The 20,856-nt window shown below is 40.0% G+C and overlaps 1 protein-coding gene across 2 annotated transcripts in view; it reads left to right on the forward strand.

Annotated features, from left to right (window-relative positions):
• PRELID2 (PRELI domain containing 2) overlaps positions 1-20,049 on the forward strand; it is an 86,560-nt gene extending 66,511 nt beyond the window's left edge. For both annotated transcript variants that reach the window (XM_079145479.1, XM_079145480.1), the window contains 2 exons: positions 10,918-10,987; positions 16,000-20,049. In XM_079145479.1, coding sequence (XP_079001605.1) covers positions 10,918-10,977 — 60 coding nt within the window. In that variant the 3' untranslated portion in view covers positions 10,978-10,987; positions 16,000-20,049. The remainder of the gene's footprint in view (positions 1-10,917; positions 10,988-15,999) is intronic.
• The last annotated feature ends 807 nt before the right edge of the window (positions 20,050-20,856 follow it).

Raw genomic sequence — 20,856 nt, forward strand, 5'->3', positions numbered from 1 at the left:
TGAAGGAAGCAGAACAAAGGCAAGCCGTGTGTTTGTGGTGCAGTTGTTAGTGATAGCACTCTGGCTCCAAGTCGTAACCTGATACTTGGTTCACCAACTGTGAGTTTTGTCCCCAAGAAATAATGATCATGTTTATCATCAGTGGAAAGTAAAGGGACTTCCTGGTTGGTGTTAGACTCCAACCCAAAAGTTCTAATTGGCAGGTACAATGTTGGAACAGAAAAGCTTCTGTGGATATGCTCGTCCTTTGTCCTCTCCAGAAGGCAGGAGCCAGCTTCACCTGGTAGAAACAGGAAACAGCGTAGTTGGAGATATGCTGGGGGCCCTTGTTCTTAGGGTAATTTCAAGAACTACTTGTGGTTTGTTCTTACCCTGCCTCCTATAAATTTATAAAATTAAAACCATCTAGATTTAGATGGAAATGGCAGGGAGGACTTTGCTTGAAGTGACATGCCCTCATTTTGTAATTTTAGACGAGAACCCTATAAACGCACCTTTTAAAGGAGGTCATGTTCTAAGAACCCAGAGTGACAGAAAACTGGGTGTTAACCTGTGTTCTCTACTTGTGAATCAGGCCATTGGTCAAGTTTCTTTTTTTTTTATTTATTTATTTATTTATTTATTTTTTTTATTTTATTGTAAACAAATGGGATACATGTTGCCTCTCTGTTTGTACATGGCGCAAAGACATACCATTTGTGTAATCATAAATCCACATACAGTAATGTTGTTTGATTCATTCTGTTATTTTTTCCCCTTCCCCCCACCCCTCCCACCCCTCTTTACCCTCTATACAGTACTTTCTTCCTCCATCCTTGGTCAAGTTTCTTTACCTTTCTGAGTTCCATTTTCCTCATGACCACCAACTCATCAATTTGGGTGTGAGGTGAGACAGACCAGGTGGTCAGTGCGTTCAGCACACCCTCGTGTTGCTTTAGCCTGCTCAGTGATTGGTCTTCCCCCTGACCTGGATTCCAGTTCTGTCTCTGTTGTGGAAGACCACTGTGACCTTGGGAAAGCTGGTTTACCTCAGTGGTGTTTCGGCATTGTAAAAGCATCAGCGACTCTTACGGGTGAAGTGAAGAGCAAGAGAAATACTTTGTGAAATACGAACAAGCATCAGGGGAGCCTCTGCTGACATTTCCTACATGCCATCGATCGCTGACTGAATGGGGGGTGCCTTGCAGTGAGAGCACCATTGTGAGGGGCTCCTGCTCAGATCTAGTCCATAAAGAAATTCAAGCCACAGGGAGAATGGACAGAATGGCTAATATAAGTCCGTGTGTGCAGTGGCTTTTTATGTTGTCTCATTTAATCCTTAAAATTAATCCTGCAAGGAAGGATTTCCCATTTTATGGGCAAAGAAATAAATTCAAGTGAGGTAAATACCCATTGCTGAAAAGAGCTGGAGAAACCCAGTTTAAATCTTAGGTCTGACACCTGGTAACCCCTCTGTAACCTTTAGCAAGTTGTTTTCCTTTCTGAGGCTGTTTCCTTACCTGGAAATGGTAAGAGTAAAAGTTAAGAGGATTAACTGAGATAATAAATTCCTGGCATGTAGAGAACCCATAATAAATTATCATTAACCTCAGTATTGTTCAGATTTGGTGAGAGATTTGACTGAAAGATGGCTTCAAAAATTATGTTTTGCTCAAAGGGAACATCTGATTGGAAGACCCAGGAGCCTGGCCCTGCATATAAAGATCACTGACTTATAGAAATGCATGAATCTGGGAGAAGGAGAAGGGTAGAAATAAAACATAAAAGGAGAATTATCTGGGCATCTATTGGATTTATTTATTATCTGGGCATCAATGGGATTTATTTATTCTGTTAGACAATTCACTGGTAAAATGTATAAGCATGCTGCTCACCATTTCATCTTTCAGAATAGGGAAGAAATAAAGAGAAATTACGAGTGAGTATAAGTTTGATGAAGAGTGAAGAAATGGCTGATAAAAGGGAATTGATAAGAACCTGGTTAATTTTTTTTAGTAGGTCACAACCAAGGGTTAGTATTGGGACCCAGAATGGTTCTGTTTGCCTATGAGGGAGAGTTGTCTTATAACTAGGACAATTCCCACGAATGGGGGTTTCTAAGGCATAACAGGTAATCAGTTGCCAGAAGTGTCATGGATGGTGTGAAGCCTGGGGTGAGAGGCTGTCCTTGATTACTGGTGAGAAAAAGCCCTATTTTATATTAAATCTGAGTCAGGAAAAGTAAAACTGTGCACAGGTTACATGTTTTGAAATTTAAAATGAAAGTGAACTGGGTCACACAGGAGGGAAGGCGAAGTAACTTTATGAAATAGAGAACACCACGTGACTTCAGGGTTCACATCTGGACAGGGATTATTTGGAAATTGGCAATGTGGAAATGACTTTCATTCTGATATTTGATCACAGGACACTTCTATAAATCAGATGGGTACTTTCTTTGCTGAGAGTTTCCTATCTGAACTAGATAATACAAGGTCCTTTCTAATTTTTAGATTTTTTTTTTTTTAAATTTTGGGGACATATTCTTTACAAGTTGTGAGAAATATTTTTCTTAAGGAGAGAGAAAAGATTCATAATGTGAAATAGGGATATCTGAATGATTGTATGCATTTAATGTTTTGCAGTTACACCTAAAGATTTGGGGTTACTAATGAAAATAAAAATGAATCTCACTCAAGAGTCCATTCACCACCATGGGAAAATGTATTGAAGCTGTACATTCTATCAAGCTATTCCTACTTGAGAAGTATTGTGTTTAAAATAATTTGTGGATGTGATTAGATATTGATTCATATATTAAGATTCATGGCATTTTGTTTGGGAGCAGGGCTAAAATATCTGATTTGTTTACCAGGACTTTTGAGAGTAGGCAATAGGGAAGAAAGAAAACTCTTGCTGTGAACTGGGCTTTCTAAATGGTGTTTGCACATTCATGTTCTCATTTAAACTTTCCGGTCCTCTCCTGTCAGATCTGGATTCTGGGTCCTCCTTCCTGATTGCTTTGAGTGGAATCAATGCTATGTAGTTACTGTGTGGCTTTTGGATAGGATCTTTAATTGTTTAAATTCTCTGAGCCTTGGTCTCATCTGAAAAAAAAAAAAAAAAAAAAAAGGAGGATTGCTCTAAGGCAGATGACAGGGTAAAGTAGGCCAACACAGTATAGAGGTCCATTATTAGGTAGAGGGAAATGAGAGGGGTGGGGTATGAAAAATGGTGGAATGAGACAGACATCATTGCCCTATGTACATGGATGATTACACAAATGGTGTGACTCTGCATCATGCACAACCATAGAAATGAAAAGATGTATTCCATTTGTGTACAATGAATCCAAATGTGGTCTGTAAAAATAAAAAAGAATTAAAAAAAAGAAGTCCTCACAGCTTGGCACATGGCATATGCCAATACATTTTAACTATATTATTAGGTGTTATTCCAGTTTTATAGATGAGTAAGCATTAAATTTAAAAGAATTGGATAGCCTCAGATTAAAAGGTGCTTTATTGTGGTGAAAGATCTCTTCCTGGAGAGTTTAGAGTCATGTTTCTCTTTTAGAAAATTGGATGCTTGTTCTTCTCTCTCCCTGTCCCTGCTCCTGTGCTCTCTTCCTTTCTTCCTTCTCAGATGCTCTCTACTGTGCTGCGTTCTAGTGGGGGTGCTAAGGGCTCAGCAGTGAACACTGGCCAGATCGCTCCTCCTTCTCCCAGAGCTTACCTTCTAGTGTGGTGGCAGACAGTGTGAAATATTTTACAAGGCTGAGATTTTCTCACAGGTATGAATGCTGCTGTATAGAGAGCAGGACATGCAGATGTGATCCCGGCTGCGTCTGGGCAGTCTGAGCCAGGTAATGAGGGGAGCAGGTGACCTCTGAGGAGGTGCTGGGCATGTTGGTATCTGAGTTCTGCAAGGAGCTAGCCAGTCACTAACTGGCCAGTTGAAGATCTGGAGCTGTTCCTCAGAACAGTGAATGAAAAAGAAGGAACTGAGCCTGTTCCCTGAATAGGAAGCAGGCCTGGGTGCTTGTAGTTGGTGGGGGGAGAATGGAGGGAGCTGTGGTTGGAGAAGGGCCTGGAAGATCAGACGGAGCCTGATAGCCTTGCTGAGGAGTGTGGATTTTATTATAAGAGCAATGGAACACTGTCCAAGAGTCGAAAATAGGGAGTGACGTTTCTTACTCTTTTATTCATACTGTTTAGTCAGCTTTTCCACTGCTGTGACTAAAAGACCTGACAGGAACAGTTTTAGGAGAGAAAGTTTATTTGGGGCCTCACAGTTTCAGAGGTGGCCAACTCCATTCCTCAGGGTTTGAGGTTACGCAGAATATCATGGCGGAAGTGTGCAGTGGAGGGAAGCAGCTCAAGATGTCACAACAGGAAGCAGACAGAGACTAAGCTCAGCTCATCAAATATATACCCCAGTGACTCACCTGCAATGCCCAACTCCTTCAGCCACACCCTACTCACCTGTAGTTACCCCTCAGTTAATCCCTATGGAGAGTAATTCATGGATTGGTTTAAGGCTCTCATAACCCAATCATTTTACCTTTACACCTTGTACGATCTCACACATGAGCTTTTGGGGGACAACTCATATCTAAACCATAACACATACCTTCATGATTCTGCATCAAGTAAACAAAAAGATTCTGAGAAAGAATCATTTTATCAAGAATTTATTCTTGAGAAAAAATTAGCACCAAAAGGGAAGTGAGGTTCTTGAAGTAAACTTGATACAGATCTTTCTGTCCAGGCTTTTATAATGCAAACTTCAACATCTGAAGCTACCCCACAGGTGTTTCTGTTGCTAATCCAGATTCCTCAGGACCCACAGAGTCCTGCCATTCTGTCTGCATCATTGCCTCCTTCCTTCCTTCTTTCTTTCAGGCTTTCATCCTTCATTCCTTCCTTGTTTTGGCCTTTCATCTCCCATGGGAGTCCTTGTTATTCTAACTCTTTCAACCACACCTCACGGGCGCTGAGTACCAGGCAGGTGGCACTGAAATTCCAGACTCATCAGCCTGGCACTCAGGAGTTGATTAGGTTTACAGTCCACTGACATGGAGGGCCTACTGGTATGTCAAATTCTGCACTAGATAATAAGATGCAAATGAAGTGAATTCTGTTCCCCTGACTCTGAGCACCTTACCATCTCATGTGGCAGACATGTAAACGGAAGACTGATTGGCTGGTTGATGGATTCGTTCATTCTTTCAGTAGACATTTACTGCAGGCCTTCTCTGTCCCGCAGCCTTGTTCTTTTACAGGATACATCTTGAACAAGATAGAAAGTCTTCCAGCTTCATGAGGTTTATGTTATAATGGTATTAGATGATTACTGAAGAGATTTAGCTCTTTATTTACTGAGTATTTAGCAGAAACAAGTGTTTTAGCACTGAATACTATGATTATTAGGCATTATTTAACTAATTCTTAGGACAAGTCTGTGTTGCTAACCCTATTCAAAGATGAGGCAGTTGAAAATTACAAAATTTAAGATCTTGCTCAAGATCTTACAGCTAGCTTAGATGTGACCCTAAATCTCTCTAATAGAGTCATTGCACAATTATAGTGCCATTCGTGGTTAAATGCAGAGAGGTTTTATGTGCTATTGTGTCCTCCAGGGAAGAGTAGAGCTAAGGTGGGAAGAAAGTGCTTTGCAAGGGTGCAAGGGTGGGATGTGTAAATGTGTAATAGTCTTGTCACTTGCTACCTTCAGTCCATCTTCCCATCCTTCAGTGTGGCTTGACTGTGAGAGTGCACCCTGCAGTTTCCTCCCTCATGCCTTTTCTTTCTTCTCCTCCTCCTCCTCCTCCTCCTCTTCTTCCTCTTCCTCCTCTTCCCTTTTCTTTTCTTTTCTTTTCTTTTTTTTTTTTTTTATACTTGGAATTGAATCCAGGGCTGCACTACAACTGAGCTATGCCCCCAGCCCTTTTTTATTTTTAGACAGAGTCTTGCTGAATTGTCCAAGCTGGTGTCAAACTTGAAATCCTCCTGCCTCAGCCTCCCAAGTCTCTGAGATTATGGGCAGGATCCATGGTGCCTGACCCTCATGCCTTTTCTTCAGCCTCCCTCTGCTTGGTCTTCTCCTCCTCCTCAGAATGTCACTCAAGACCACACTTTGTGTCTTATATCTCTCCTCTTCTGGTGGCTTCTGCAAGTCCTCCTTTCCTGCATGTTTAGTGTCTGCTTACTTTCTTCTATGGCATTCTAAGTTGTAGTTCAAAGCCCCCAGAATCTACTCCGGATGTGGGAACTCACACAAGAGATTTTATTAAGTGGACAGGCAGAGTGTCTGCCCGCAGGGTGAGAGAGAGAGAAAATAAGAGAGAGAGAGAGAGAGACACACACACATAAAGTATGGCAGTGGAACTATTCTTAAGTAGTGGAATTTCGTGGGCTAATAACAAGAGCCAGTGGCTAGTGAGGAGGTTCGCGGACTAACAATCTGGGTTGTAAAATGGTGTGTGTGGGGGGAGAAAATGGAGGCAGCAAAATAACAGATCTGATGCCAATAGTAGTACTTCTCAGAGACTCTCTTGCCTTTCAGGTAGTTTTCATTCTTCCATTTCCTCTCAAGAGATCAGTGAACCCTTGAGTTGAGGCTTCCTGTCCCATGTGCGTCCCTGTGCTGCACAGTGGATGCTCAGACAATTTATAGTGCTTGCTCCAAAGCCATGACCTGCAGGAAGGTGTTATTTCCTGCCATTGTGTGAACAATTCTCTTTTCTTGAGAGCTCTGGATGGATGTGCCTTTTGAAAACTGCTGTAGAAGTTTGTAATTTTTGTAAGGTCTAATATAACTCTGCTTGGAGCTTCCTAGGTAAATCAGAGCTTCTTCAGGAAGCATCAGTTTGATAAAATAAACGTTCCTTCTGGATTTAGCATCTTTGTTTCCAACTTATTCTTGTTCCTCTGAAACTTTTTTTTTCCTTCAGTAATAATCAGCTATTTCTCAGAAGCAGAGTGGGAAATATGTGAAATTTTCTGAATCCAAAAGGCAGCACAGAAGACTCCTTCAGGCAGCATAGCTCTGGTATTAGGGAAATGAGGCAAGCTAACTTGTTTGTACATTGACAAATGGAGAAAGATAGCCTTGAAAGAGAGAAAAAAAATATTCTCTGAGGGGAAAGAAATAATAAAATCAAGCTGGTTTATGGTTTGTCAGTCCAAAAAGCTTTTAAGCTGTATCTATAAAGGTGTTTCCACTTAATGTTTGTTCTGCATTTCAGGCATCATTGTGTGATAAGTGGTGTAAATTTAGCCCCTTTAAGCCTGATCTCCTGGGGCTAGAGATTTAAGTGTTGGAAAGAACTTTATTTGAAAGGACTCTATTGATTGGGCTTTGATTTGGTCCTTCCTTACCAAAGAGAGGTACTAAATAATGGTTGACTTCCCTGTTTTTTATTTTTTATTTTTTTTAAGGTTTACTTTATAGGCCTCTCCTCTTGCCCCACATTCTCCTCCTTCTAACCATTCTCTTAAAAAGACTAAAGTGGTATTAGAGAGGGGAAAAGAGGGGAAAGAAAAATCAACTGTCACATTGGGAACATAATTGATTCAATAAATAACGTTCTTCAGTTCCCAGGGCAAACCTCCGAGTCCTCACTGATGTCAATTAGTGCTCAGCTCAATAAGTGGTGGCGGTCTTCATTTAGACAGATGGGAGAGTTCACGGGTACCACCTCCCAAGGAAAGAGTGTACTTTTCTTATTTTAAAGACATACTAGCTGGATTTGTGCACTTACTCTGCAAAAAGAAATTTGAAAAGGAATTTACATGACAGTTTTTAGTCTTCCTGAAAGAAGAGGGAGGACATTTAATTTATTGTCCAGGGGTTTGTTAAAACAGAAAAACAAAACAAAATAAAAATGGGAATGACAATTGCCTGAAATTCACTGGATTGTAAGCTCTATGAGGTGGGGTCTGTCTTGTTCATTTGCCATTTAATCTCCAATGGGTACATAATAAATATGTTAATTGGATTGGTGAGGGTTTGAATTCATGAAAACAGAAATGAGCATGATCCAGGTTTTATGTTAAGAATTTGCCATACTTGTGTAATTACGTCAAAATGGATTCTACTGTCATGTATAACTAAAAAGAACCAATAAAAAAAAAAAAGAATTTGGCCATCAGTGGATGAATGGATAAAGAAAATGTGGCATATATACATAATGGAGTTTTATTCAGTTATTAAAAAAATGAAATGATGTCATTTGCAGGAAAATGAATGTTAAGTGAAATAAACCAAACTTAGGTCAAGGTTGCATGTTTTCTCTCACATGTGGAAGCTATAGAGGAAAAAGGAATATAAGGGTGGGGAATATATCTTATGAAAATCAAAGATCAGTAGAGGAAAGGGACTAGGGGAGGGAGAAGGAGAGGGAAAGGAGAAATAGTGAGGAATGAAGTTGTCCAAATTATATTGTTATATTTTGTGCATGTACAAATATGTAACAATAAATCCCACCATTATGTACAAATATGACATACCAATAAAATATGGAAAAAAAAAAGATACTAATAAAGGAGGAAAGAAAGAAAGATAACATTTAAAAAAAGAATTAAGTTAACTTTTGTTCTGCTGGTTGTTGCATCCCCTACCTCTGTTTCTTTCCTCCAATTATTTAAAGGAGAGAACTCTAGGAGTACAGTATATATTGCATCTTCAGAAATGATTAAGGAGATCCTATTTTGTCAGTTCCCAGACTGGCAGAGTTGGAAGGGATCTCAGAGGTGGTATAAAGCTGCTACTTACAAATTCTACTAAATGAACTTGTGTTTCAGAATCACATGAAACATGTTATAAATGCACGGCCTCAACCCTGGGATTTCTGATAGAGTAGTGACTTCATCGCTACTGATGGGGAGTCTGTTTGGGAGTTTAGTTGCTTTTGTGGATTGCTCTAGGAATTCTGGTGTACAGTGGGTGTAGAAGGCACTAATCTAATTTGCCTTGCAGACTCCTGACCTCTGTAGTCTGAGGCATTCTTAGGTAAAGCGATCAGCATAAGGTACCTGGAAGAATGGCTGGTGAAGCAGTGACTGGGACCCAAGTCTCCTTGTTTGGAACACAGGCCTTGGGCTGTGCAGTTTGCTGCTGTGGTTTGGCCGATGCTCCATGGTACTCGCCTATCTCAAGATCCTTTAATCCTTCTTCCTTCTAAGACAGTGGTAGTGTTTGAGGTGATGGCCCTAGTATTATCTGAAGGACCTTCTGGATCAGAACTCATTCATTTTACTTTGGTGTTAATGTATTTTATTGTTTTCTCTAGTGATGCCTTTTATTACCTCCATCTCCATCCTTTGGCTCAGGAGTAGAAAGTCCTTGCCTTTGTCCTGTAAGCCACTCAGTGTTTCCCAGCCCTGCTTGATCATAAGAGAATCACATGAGTGCTGTTTTGGGTGTAGGGACCTGGCGCCTGCTTGAGTCCTGTTACAGCAGAATCTTCCTGGGAGGGATTGGGGAACTGTATTATATTATTATTATTATTATTATTATTATTTTGGTGCTGGGGATTGAAACCAGGGACACTTTGCCACTGAGCTACATCCCTAATCCTTTTTAATTTTTATTTTATTTTGAGACAGGACCTCGTTAAGTTACTGAGGCTGGCCTCAAATTTATGATCCTCCTGCTTCAGCCTCCTGAATCACTAGGATTATAGTGTGTACAATCATGCCCAGAAAGGAACTGTATTTTAAATTCCCTTCATAATGTTCATTCAGTCTAAAGCTTTTCCAGTTTGTCTCTGAGAAGAGTGGGTCCCTAGATGCAGCTTTGAGGCCTTAAGACACTTCTTCAAATTTACATATCATTCTCTCTTGCCAAAGAACTCGTCCTTGAAGGAGGGAAAGATATCTGGTGTCTTCTTTCTTCCAAGGTGGAATTCTACTGCACAGGGCAGGGGTGTAGGAGGTTGGGTGGACAGTTGTGGACTGAGCGGTACAGGAAGGTTAAGGGGTGCCGCTGGAACTGGAGCAGAGGGCCTGTGTGCGTTCCCTGGCCTCATCACGTGAAAGCTGTGTAACTTTGGGCAAATTACTTAAAACTCTTCGAATTTGTTTCCTCACTAGTGAAATGGGGGTAAGAATACAACTTGCTTGGGGCTTTTGTGTGTATCAAGGAAGGGGTTAGATTGGGCTCTGGGGACAGGTTCAGAGATGGAGGTTAGCATGCAGAGTGTATTGGAGACAACTTATAGGAGCGGCTTTGTGATAGAATGAGGGAAGCAGGATAAGGAGAAGGTGACGCTGACCAGGATGCTCTTGCAATGAAGGTCCCAGCTCATGCTGTGGGGTGCAACAGGGGTAGGGTGCCCTTCAATATTGTCCTGAATTTGTACCCCTGTGTCCACCAGCCATTGGATGAGGCTGTCCCTGGAGGCGGGCATGGCCTTAGCTGAGGTGGCTCCCTTTGGGTGTGCACAGTAGCTTACAGTCCTGGTCAATGGAGGAAGGAGTGCTTGTGAGCTGACAGAGAGCTCACTGGGCGCTCCGGCTCCCACTGCACTGGGGAGCGCACAGGACGTCCTGGCAGTGAAACCAGCCTACTTGTCACTGCCAGCAAATATTAACTCACTGCTGTTCCACCTCTGGCAATGCTGCTTAGTAGCTGGGCACTTTCAAGAAGTTGCCTAACTTCTCTTGGGCTGTTTTCTTATGTTAAACGTGGAGATCTCAAACTCTGCTTTGCCTATCTCCCCGAGAGGGTCTGAACACATGTGGAGATAGTGTATATGAAATTTGTGAGTAAAATATTATGAAAATGCACTGGATGACTCTGAGCTTACTTTTTTTTTTTGAAATGAATATCTGACTGTGACCTGGATTCCTTGAAGGGACAAGAAAGTGATAAATATAAAAGTGCTTGCCTATGAAATCTGGCATTTTGATTTTTCTTTCTCTTTCTTTATAGGGAATTAGAATCATGGAGATGCTGCTAAAAGAACAGTGTGGTGCCCCCTTAGCTGAATAAAGAATCATCAGTGAGTACCAAAAGCAAAATCAGAATCATTTCCTTAAGCCACGTGTTCGTGTTTATGAGCCTGGCATTATGAATCAGCCTCCCTGGGCTACTCATGCTGTATATTTTCCAGCTATGTCTACAGAACGCTATTTCGCAGGTGTTTTGTTATCTGTTCAGTACCTTTATTTACTTGGTTCTTTGATTTTCAAAGCGGTTTTGTACTACGTGCTGGGTCACAACTGCACTCAAATTGTTAAAACTGCTTAGTACAATCTACCCTGATTGAGACCCTCAAGGTGGCATAGATTTGTAAAGAATGCAGCTCAGGATTAACTGAAGCTTAATTTTATTGTTCAGAGAACAACAAAAGGAAAGGTTTAAAGCTGTAATTGGAGCAGGAAGGGAAAATGTTGATTGGCCAGTGAAACAAATGTTACCTTATTAGTCATACAAGTTGAGCATTCCTAATCTGGAAACCCAAAAGAAGAAATTCTTCAAATTCTGAAACTTTTTGAGTGCTGACATAATGTCACAAGTGGAAAATTTCATACCTGACCTTATGTGATGGCAGTCAAAATGCAGGTGCACTAAATATATTTCCTAAACTTACCCTTAGACTATGAGTATGAGGAGTACATGAAACATAAATGAATTTCATGTTTGGGTCCCATTTCCAGGATATTTTATTATGTATATGTGAATATTCCCAAATCTGAAAAGACCCAAATCCAACACACTTCTGGTTCCAAGCATTTTGGAACAGGGATCCTCAAACCACCGATTGAAGGTGTCTGCCTGAAATGCTGTTCTGAAGGATTCTGAAGCTTGAGAATAGTGCTAAGGCTATGGGTAAGAGTGCCTTGAGTGATTGGTAAAGCCCTACCTCCGTCACAGGCAGGAAGCCAGACAGTTCTTGTGCTGGAGCGTGTCACTTCTAGTGTAGGGAAAATGGTGAAGGGTTTACAGATACCGGGGATTCACAGAACTATTCACCTTCCCTCCCCTGGTAATTTCTATTGTCGACATCAAGGAGAATGTTTTTTATAGTGGAAAGGATGGGACAAAGCTGTTTAATATAGAATAAAACCCAGAATAAATGATTAATATCTTGCTGAATTTATAGGTAGGTTTTGAACATTTGAGAGAAGGTAAACCTTCAAGGAAAGCAAACAGTGCTTTGGATGTTTCAGAATTACCTAATGTTGGCTTAAAAACACAGTACATGGTTTTGTATAAGCAACCCAGTGTTCTAATTGTAATGCACAATGAACTCAGAGAGCAATTTATGAAAGAATAAGCAAAAGGAACCCTTGTATACAAATGCCTTGGTATTCAAAGCATGCTGGCCAGGCCTGTGAATGAACATCAGTTGGAGAACTGTAAAGTGTTTCTGTTTGTTGCAAGTTGGACTCCATTCTGATTAAGCTTCCATATACTTGACACATATTAATAGATTTCATTATTACTGGAAAGGCTAAACAAGATCATTTTACATAGCACACACAGCAGGTTCTCATAAAATGTCAGAATTGAATCTAAATGTTTTACATCCTTAAGATGTTGTAGAGAAGAATGTAGCCATGTCCACCCTTGAGGCTCACTGAGTCTCCTTGTCCTTGGGCACTTATCTTACCCTGGCTGGTGGGATCTAAAGTCAGGTTCTGATTCCATAAGGGCATGAGGGACCTCCAATTATATATGCAAGTTATATACCTGTCAGTTTTCAAATCAAATTAGTGTTGTTAAAACTTTAGTAGATGTGGCTGCGTTACTGTAGTATGCTAATTTTAAGTCCTTTGGGTATAAACTAAGGAGTGGGATAACTGGGTCAAAAGGTGAGTCCATTCCAGGTTTTCTGAGGATTCTCCACACTGCTTTCTAGAGTGGCTGCACCAATTTGCAACTCTACCAGCAATGTAAAAGTGTGCCTTTCCCCCCCACATCCACGCCAATATGTATTCTTATTTGTGTTCTTGGTAATAGCCATTCTAATTGGAGTAATGGGGTGTGAGAGAAGAATGGAGGAACTTAAGATTATGTAGAAGGAAATGAGGGGGGGTATGAAAAATGGTGGAATGAGACAGACATCATTACATGTATGATTACACGAATGGTATGAATGGTATGAATCTACATCGTGTACAACCATAGAAACGAAATGATGTACTCCATTTGTGTACAATGAATCAAAGTACAGTCTGTAAAAAATTTAAAAAAAATAAAAAAATGAAATAAAATTTCAGCAGACATCAGAATCATCTGGAGGATTTGGTGAGCATAGAATGGTAATTCAGTAAGTTGGGTGGTCTTCTGAGCATTTGTATTTCTAGAACATGTTACAGGTAATGATGATGCGGGACCCAGGACCACACTTTGAGAATGACTGCCTTAAGTGAGTTCCCATTTTTAGATGGAGACAGGTTCAGTGCTCGGGCACTGAGGAGGCTTAGAGCTAGGATTTAGGAATTGGTGCCATGTATTTGGCCAACTCTAAATTAATTGAAAGAATGGTTTTCTTTGTATGCCTTTTCCTTGATTTTAGCATCTCAGTCTTGTTTGCCTTTTTGGTTGTTTGAATGTTGATAAGCTCCAGGGTGAAGTAGACACAATTGAAGAGAGAGCTGAGACTCAGGTCAACTTGTGCTTTGAGCAGCTTGGATTTAAAGTGTTGTTAGTAAAGATGAGTAATTTAAATAAGTTAAGTTAGTAGTATTACCTACTGATTATCTGTTTTTTTTTTTTTTTGGTGTTTTCTGTGATTGAGGCCTAAGCCATGAACTCAGGGCTCTGCATTGTTTGCAAAACAAAAACGAAAACAATTTATTCTCTTTTCTTTTAAGTGAAGTGATTGATGTCCGAATATAGCCAGGAGTTTAGTATAGGATAGTTGCATTTGTTGCAGTCAATACAATAGAATTCTTGAAGGATTTGCATAATTTAAACTCAAAATTCATAACCAGTTTTCTCAGGAGAGAATATGTAAAGTGAGCATACCCACATTTACTCTCACCAGTAAATCTACAATTATTGTGAACTAAAGGCTATTGTAAGGCTTTAAGTTTTTCTCAAAATCAGCTTCAATGCTGTATTACAACTATATCCAATTAAATTGACTAATTTTAAGAGTACGATTTGTTGAATTTTGAAAAACACAGTTGTGTAAACATTGACACAAATATGGTACAGAAAATTTGATGCTTCGATGTTACCAGCTTATCAGCTCCCCCCCCCCCATTTTCTTGACTATTTTTACAAAGCTTTTCAATTTTGAAATGTTTCTGTTTTAATGGAACTTTTCATTTTCTTAAAAATAACTCTGTGGAAAATGTGGGGATGGTTTTAGGTGTGGGGAGGGATTACTTGTTTTTGAATAGCATAACGCTTCAAAATTAAAAGAAAGGGGACTCCGTGCTTAGACAGTGGGGATGAGAATATGATAGTCCATAAGGTAAATCCAGCCTGCTGTCTGCTTTATAAATAAAGTTTTATTAGAACACAGCTATGTACCTGGGTTCAGCAGAGTTGAGTACTTGTGATAGTAGAGACCTTATCGTCTGCAAAGCCTAAAATATTTCTTATCTGACATTTTAAGGAAAGGTTTATTGCTTCCTGAGTTAGAATCCCAAATTAATCCAAATTAACGTAAAGAAGTGTTGTGATTGTCTTTTATTTTTTTTTGTGATACTGGGAATCAAACCCAGGACCCTGTACATGCCATGTAAGCACTCTGTCACTGAGTTACATTCACAGCCCTGGCCTTTTTTATTTTTCATTTCATTTCATTTATTTATTTATTTTTATTGGTGTTGACCTTTTAAAATACAGTATTTAGCCAGACACAGTGAAGAATGAAGAATCTCAAAATCATCCAAGCACAGTGGTGCACACCCATAATCTCAGCAGCTCCGGAGGCTAAGGCAGGAGAGTTCAAAGCCAACCTCAGCAACTTAGCAAGACCCTATCTCAAAATAAAAAAGAACTGGGGATGTGGCTCAGTGGTTAAGCGCTCCTGGGTTCAATCCCTAGTACCAAAAAAAAAAAAAAAGAAACAAAAAAATGGTATTTGATTATATCTTACCTCTGTTCCAAAGTTTGTAGTTTGGCAGTTTATGTCCCCTGCATTGAGTCTAGTATTATCACTTTTGTGATTTGGATAATGCTATTTTAAGGATACATAAAAATATTAAAAGTGACCAGCAACAGTGGTCACTAAAATTGCTCATAAAGCTTCGTCTGACACACAATGGAGTAGAAGGACAGGCATATTGTTAGCATATAAAGTGGTGCTATGTTGTGACAGTAGGAGAGGTGCTGTTTACAAACTACACAATATTACAGACTGTGGATTTTGCAGTTCTCAGTTTTTAAAAGATATTTTGTTGGATTTATAAAAGTGTACATAAGGAGAGTTATTTAATAGTTTGTATCATGCCACATTTCACATTTGCATAACTTAAATGCAGATAGAATGTGACTATATTTTATATGGTTCCTAGAATTAAAGATAACTTTCTCAAATTCTCTGTCCTGTATATCCAAACATATGTTTGAAAATTAGAAAACTTAGGTGATTTTGTCATGAGCCAAAATGGAGACACATAAATCTCAGTAGCCAGCCTGCTTGTGGCATTGCTGCTGACACATCATTTGATAGATTTTTGATTTCCTGTCATTTTTGAATAAAACAAATAGCCCTGACATCTGTTTGTTCTTGCCGCTGGCAGTTAGGAGACAGGGCTTGGTGAGGTTTGATAACACAGCAGCGTTCTATCATATTCTGATGATTAAGACCTCAATTTTAGCTATATCTTAAACTCCTTTCTGAACCAACTCCTCTAGGTAGTTGGACTTAATAAAATGAGGCGCTTGCTTAGTTCGAAGATCATTAGGAGTTAGGAATGTGATTTCTTCAAGAATTATCCATAGTGATAGAATTCAACTCTGAGGGGTTGCTTCAGGAAAGAGGGCAAATAAGTATCGTTCGGTGAGACTTGTATATTAGTGATAAAGCCTGTTTGCTTTCTCTTGCAGGGGAGCTGTGTCCAAGTGTGCTTTTTTCCAACAATGACTTCTTGGCCACAACATATCACAGGCACAGTTCCTGGAATACAGGTTTGAGGATATGGTGTTGGCAGCATAAAGAAGAGGAGACCTCCCTGCCAGGACATAAAACGATACCGTCCCCTTGGAACCTGCTTCAAACAGTGGGACTCATGGCGATGAGACCATCTAGCTGGGTTTTTATGACACAGTCTTTTTATGATTTTATAAATAAAGAAAAAGATCCATGTGAGATGATGTCCACTCTTCCTCAGGATGTCCAGCCAGTTTTTTGTGATAGTGCCTGGGCCTGGGGTGGTGGTGCTTGTACCCATATTTTAAGGGCATGATTGTTCATGGAATTCATGGGAGAATTCTGGAACATATAAACTTGTGGACTCTATCAACTGTTTCTAGGGGGCCTGGAAACAGACAGGCATGTGCCAGACCTGTGTTGAAGCTAAGCCATATGTATGCCAATGTTTAAGATTCTTTGATTTCTGTCCACAAGTGATGTGTAAGCACTGTTGGTATAGCTCTCATAATGTATCATAAATTAACTGTGCTGTGGTCCTCTGGAAGAACATGGAATGGAGTGTGGAAGGCAGATTCTAGCTGTGGCTCCTAGTAACTCATCCAGTGATCTGGAGCAAACCATTCATCTCTGTTTTTTTCCTGGGACGGCGGGGATAATCAGGCACAGGTCTTTCACCTCTGGGTAGTGATGACTGACAAGAAGATAGTTTAGTTTGAAGAACACAAGTTTGGGAGTCAGATAGATAGACATGGGTTTGAATAAAACCCGTCTATGAGTTCATTGATCATGTCCATTATTTTAAATCTTCCTGAAGCTCATTTTTTTTAATTTGTAAAATGAGGTGATGGAATGAACTCTGTGAGGTTGTTGGACTGCTTTGAGATCATGTATATAAAGTGCCCACCATACTGCTAGATGCCTAGAAACCCAATAAATAGAAGCTGTTATTCTGTGAAACCATTTGAACGTATACTTTTCAACTGTAATGTAAGGGAGTATTATTGTTTGAAAATTAGATGACAGTAGTTTGCTTTTCCCATGATGAGAAGCCAAAATATGAATGCATGCTACCTAACAGAAAGCTTGAAGAGAGGCAATAATTTGGAATTCATCTTCTTAAGATAAAAATTTGGCCATTACTGGAAATTCTTGGGGAGATTGTTCTTTTTTTTAATATTTGAAGATTTTCCACTTAGTGCAGTGATGACTTTCTGAGCAACTGCACTTTCTCATACAAGCCTGCCACTGTGAGCCTCCTCTCATGTTCTGAGCTGTTTGTGCTGCCTGAGTCTTGTCCCTTGGGATGATTTCCCTTCATTTCCTCTGTGTTTTATTCTTCAGTTGTGTTGGAGGGAAAATGAATGGTAGAAACCAGAACACATTTTGACCTTCTCTTCCAGTTTATAAATGGCATTTAGTAGGCTTTTGGAATAATAGCCTTTTTCCAAAAGTAAGAGGTGATATAAATTATTGTGAAGGTGAGAGGCAAGAAACTTTTATTTGGAGAATGTGTTGGAATAAACTTAACCCTTCCTACTGACCGACTTGCATCTTCTGCCAGCCAGAGTTCTCAACCTTGGCTGTCCGTTAGAGTCACCTGGGGAACTTAATGCCGTCCTGATGGTCTGGGCTACATCTAGAGTAAGAAATCAGTATCGAGATGAAACCCCAGGCATTAGTGTTTTTAAAAGTTCCCCATGTGATTCCAATGGGCATCTAAGGATGAGAACTCTATAATAAATTAGAGGTAATTTGCAGACATTTATCTGATTTCTTTCATAATATCTCAGAGGTAGGAAAGGAACTCTGTAGCAGGAACTTTTACTAGAAGCTGAGTGGAGCACAGAGAGGCTGAACTGGTGCCTTGGTTCCCTGCAGCAGTGGCCAACATGAGCAGCACCCTGGCAGCTGGTCTGATGAGTGAAACAGGCTGTAGCTGTCCTAGAGGTCCTGGGAGTGCGTGTCTGGTTGAAGCCAAGCAACTGCTGTCCAGCACCAGCACAGCGTAGCAGTGTGGCTGGTTTTTCTATTTTATTTTCAGTTTTCCAGGAAAAGACAAAAATTCTTTTTCAAAAGAAATCTCTTAATTTCATGTGTTACAAAAAAAGACAGGATTGCTTAAAGCCTTCTTCTAGCCAAACATGTTTGTAGCCAGTACTTTTCAGCCTGTGTTTTTTGGGTGTTAAGCACTGGCCTGCACATCCTAGCCAATTTTTAATAGATTTGCATGTTTGTATTCTGGACATAAAATGCATCCTGCCTTTCCTCCAAGATTGCTTTTGGATGCAATTTCCTCCTCATTCCTGAGTAATCCTCTGGACCTGCATCAGACACTTTTCCTCACTCAGTATTTTTCCCCTACAGGCATCTTTTACTTCAAACTTCATATACACAGTTTCAAAATCTTACGGAGTTTTCAGAATTAATTAAGTCTTGTTAGATTTTTTAAACTTATATGCATATTATAAAAGCCTACATTTAAATTTGTCATTTGATGCATAGTGTAAGAAATGTCAAAGCTGGGAGTGTGCAACTTTGATGGACACACTAGAACCCGGGTGGGAAGTGTGAATTCACAGACCTGGTCATTCTCCTCCTGACTGGGCCAATGATTTTGCCCTTCAAGGAGAGGATGTACCAGACACCCCTGGAGAGTTTTGCTGACATTCAAGTCCTCTGGTCCTTCCCTCAGAGATCCTGATTCATGTACTTTCAGTTGGGATTTAGGAACTGCATTTTGAAACAAGTTCTTCAGGTGATTTGGTTGTGATGTTCCACAGACCACATTGTGAGAAACACTCATTTGGGAAAGGTATTTTTGGCCTCAATGTCTCCTATCATTTAAGGAGGTTTCAGAGTCATTTTGGCCCCCTGATCAATGTAGTTGATCACTCAAAATCCAATATGTAGTTCCTATGCAGAGAGAGGCTAATTCAAGTTATCCCTATAGTGATTGAGATGCTTTTCCCAGGAAGGGTATTAGGATTTAAATTATATATAGATGAAAAAGGTGCTGTATTGTTTTTATATATGAATTACTTTGTGTATCTCTTTTCTTTATTGTGGTGCTAGGGATGGAACCCAGGGCCCTGTGCGTGCTAAGCACATGATCTACCACTGAGCTGCATCCCCAGCTGTACTCTGTGTATTTTATAAGCAGTGCATATGTACTAACAATCCCATTTATCAGTTTTTGTAGGGTACACAGTATAGACAACTTGAGGTTATTCTTTTAAGTTGTACTCTTTTTTTTTTTTTTTTTTTTTTTTTGCTTTATTTTGACCATTTGCATGGAATTATTTCTTAATTTAGCATACATTTCCCTGCTTTGAAAAACAGAAGTATCAAAGATAATGAAATCTTTTCAGGGTCGTCATTTGTGTTTTTAATTATGACATTTCTGTCTAGGTTTGTTAGAACCCTACACCGAATAGCCCCAGAAACGTTTGCTCTTTGAGTTCCATGGCGGCTTTAGAGTTTTTCTTTTCTCCCACTGTTAACTGTCATTTCTCTCTGCTGTTTTGGTGCCTGCCTCTGGAAGCTTCTGCTAGTTTTCTGCAGGGCTGGGAAATTGTGTAATTGCATCCTCTACCTCATGACATGAACAACAGCCGAATGAGGCTTTTTGAGCCTTAAAATGGGTGAACTTGGCTACCTTGACTTGTGACATTATTTGTGACTTGGCGCCCTCCTTCCAACTTATTTTCTGATCTTCAACTGCAGTTGTCAGATCTGTGACCTCAAGATAAGCCAGATGTTGATAGAAATCATTTCTTTTGATGTGTGAACCATTGCCTTTCTCAATGGTGTTAATGTTTTATATATACCGTCCTATAATGTGAAATGTAATGGATTAAAATTCAAACAAAAATTTCTCAGGCCAGGTTTTTATATAAGATAAAGTTTTAAATTCAGTATTACTATGACTTTGAGTTATAAATTAATTATATGCCTATGAAATTCCATCCTGCAGTCTTTCTGAAATAAAGGTGTTACAGTCAGTACTTATGTGTGAATTCTAATTTCTTGGGGGCCTCACATCTCTTTGTGTAGTTTGTGTCTATTCTTTCTAATAAGGATCCCGGTCCAGCTGCCCTGACGAGGGTGTTATAGCAACCACAAGATGTTAGCACCCTTAGTGAGCTGATACCTTCTTCCAGAAATAAGCAGAGGCCACCATTGTTAGGTGACCCAGGAGGGCCATGCACTAATGAAACGAAAGCCCTGGGTCCACAGAGGGAGAAGAGATGAAGCATGTGGGTCCAGGCAGTAGCACAAAACTAAATCATCCCTGAGACGAAGGGATGGAGTAACTTCTCATTGACCTGTGTGGCTCAGCTGTTCTTTCCATACTTGTTTCTTTGAGATGCACTTTTGTCCTTTTATTTGTCCCCTTTTATTGTATGTGGTTGGGTTTTCTATGTCTTGCTTCTAAAATGCCTCATCCAAGCCCTGTTAATGCTCTTCCTTTCCTAGAGCTACGGTGTGGTTATGATCTTACTTTCAGGAGTACAGTCCTTGTTTGACCAGCATTTATTGAGAACCAGCTGTACACAACAGAAAGACAGCGTTTGTCTTCTCTTTTGACTTGATCCAGTGGGTAACTAGAAAGCTTGCACTTTCATTACACTGCCAGATGACAGCAGTGCGTACTGATGGTAGGACCACACACAGCCACTTCATTTGGGGCGTTAAGCAAATGATAATGACTTACTTAAAGGATGTAGGAGGGAAAAGTCAGCATAGGATGCACAGTGGAGAGATCCACATAAAAATGTGTGAATTGGTGGTCTCAAGGTCACCAGCAGATG

Source organism: Sciurus vulgaris (genome assembly GCF_902686455.1).
Source record: "Sciurus vulgaris genome assembly, chromosome: 6".
Lineage (NCBI taxonomy): Eukaryota > Metazoa > Chordata > Mammalia > Rodentia > Sciuridae > Sciurus > Sciurus vulgaris.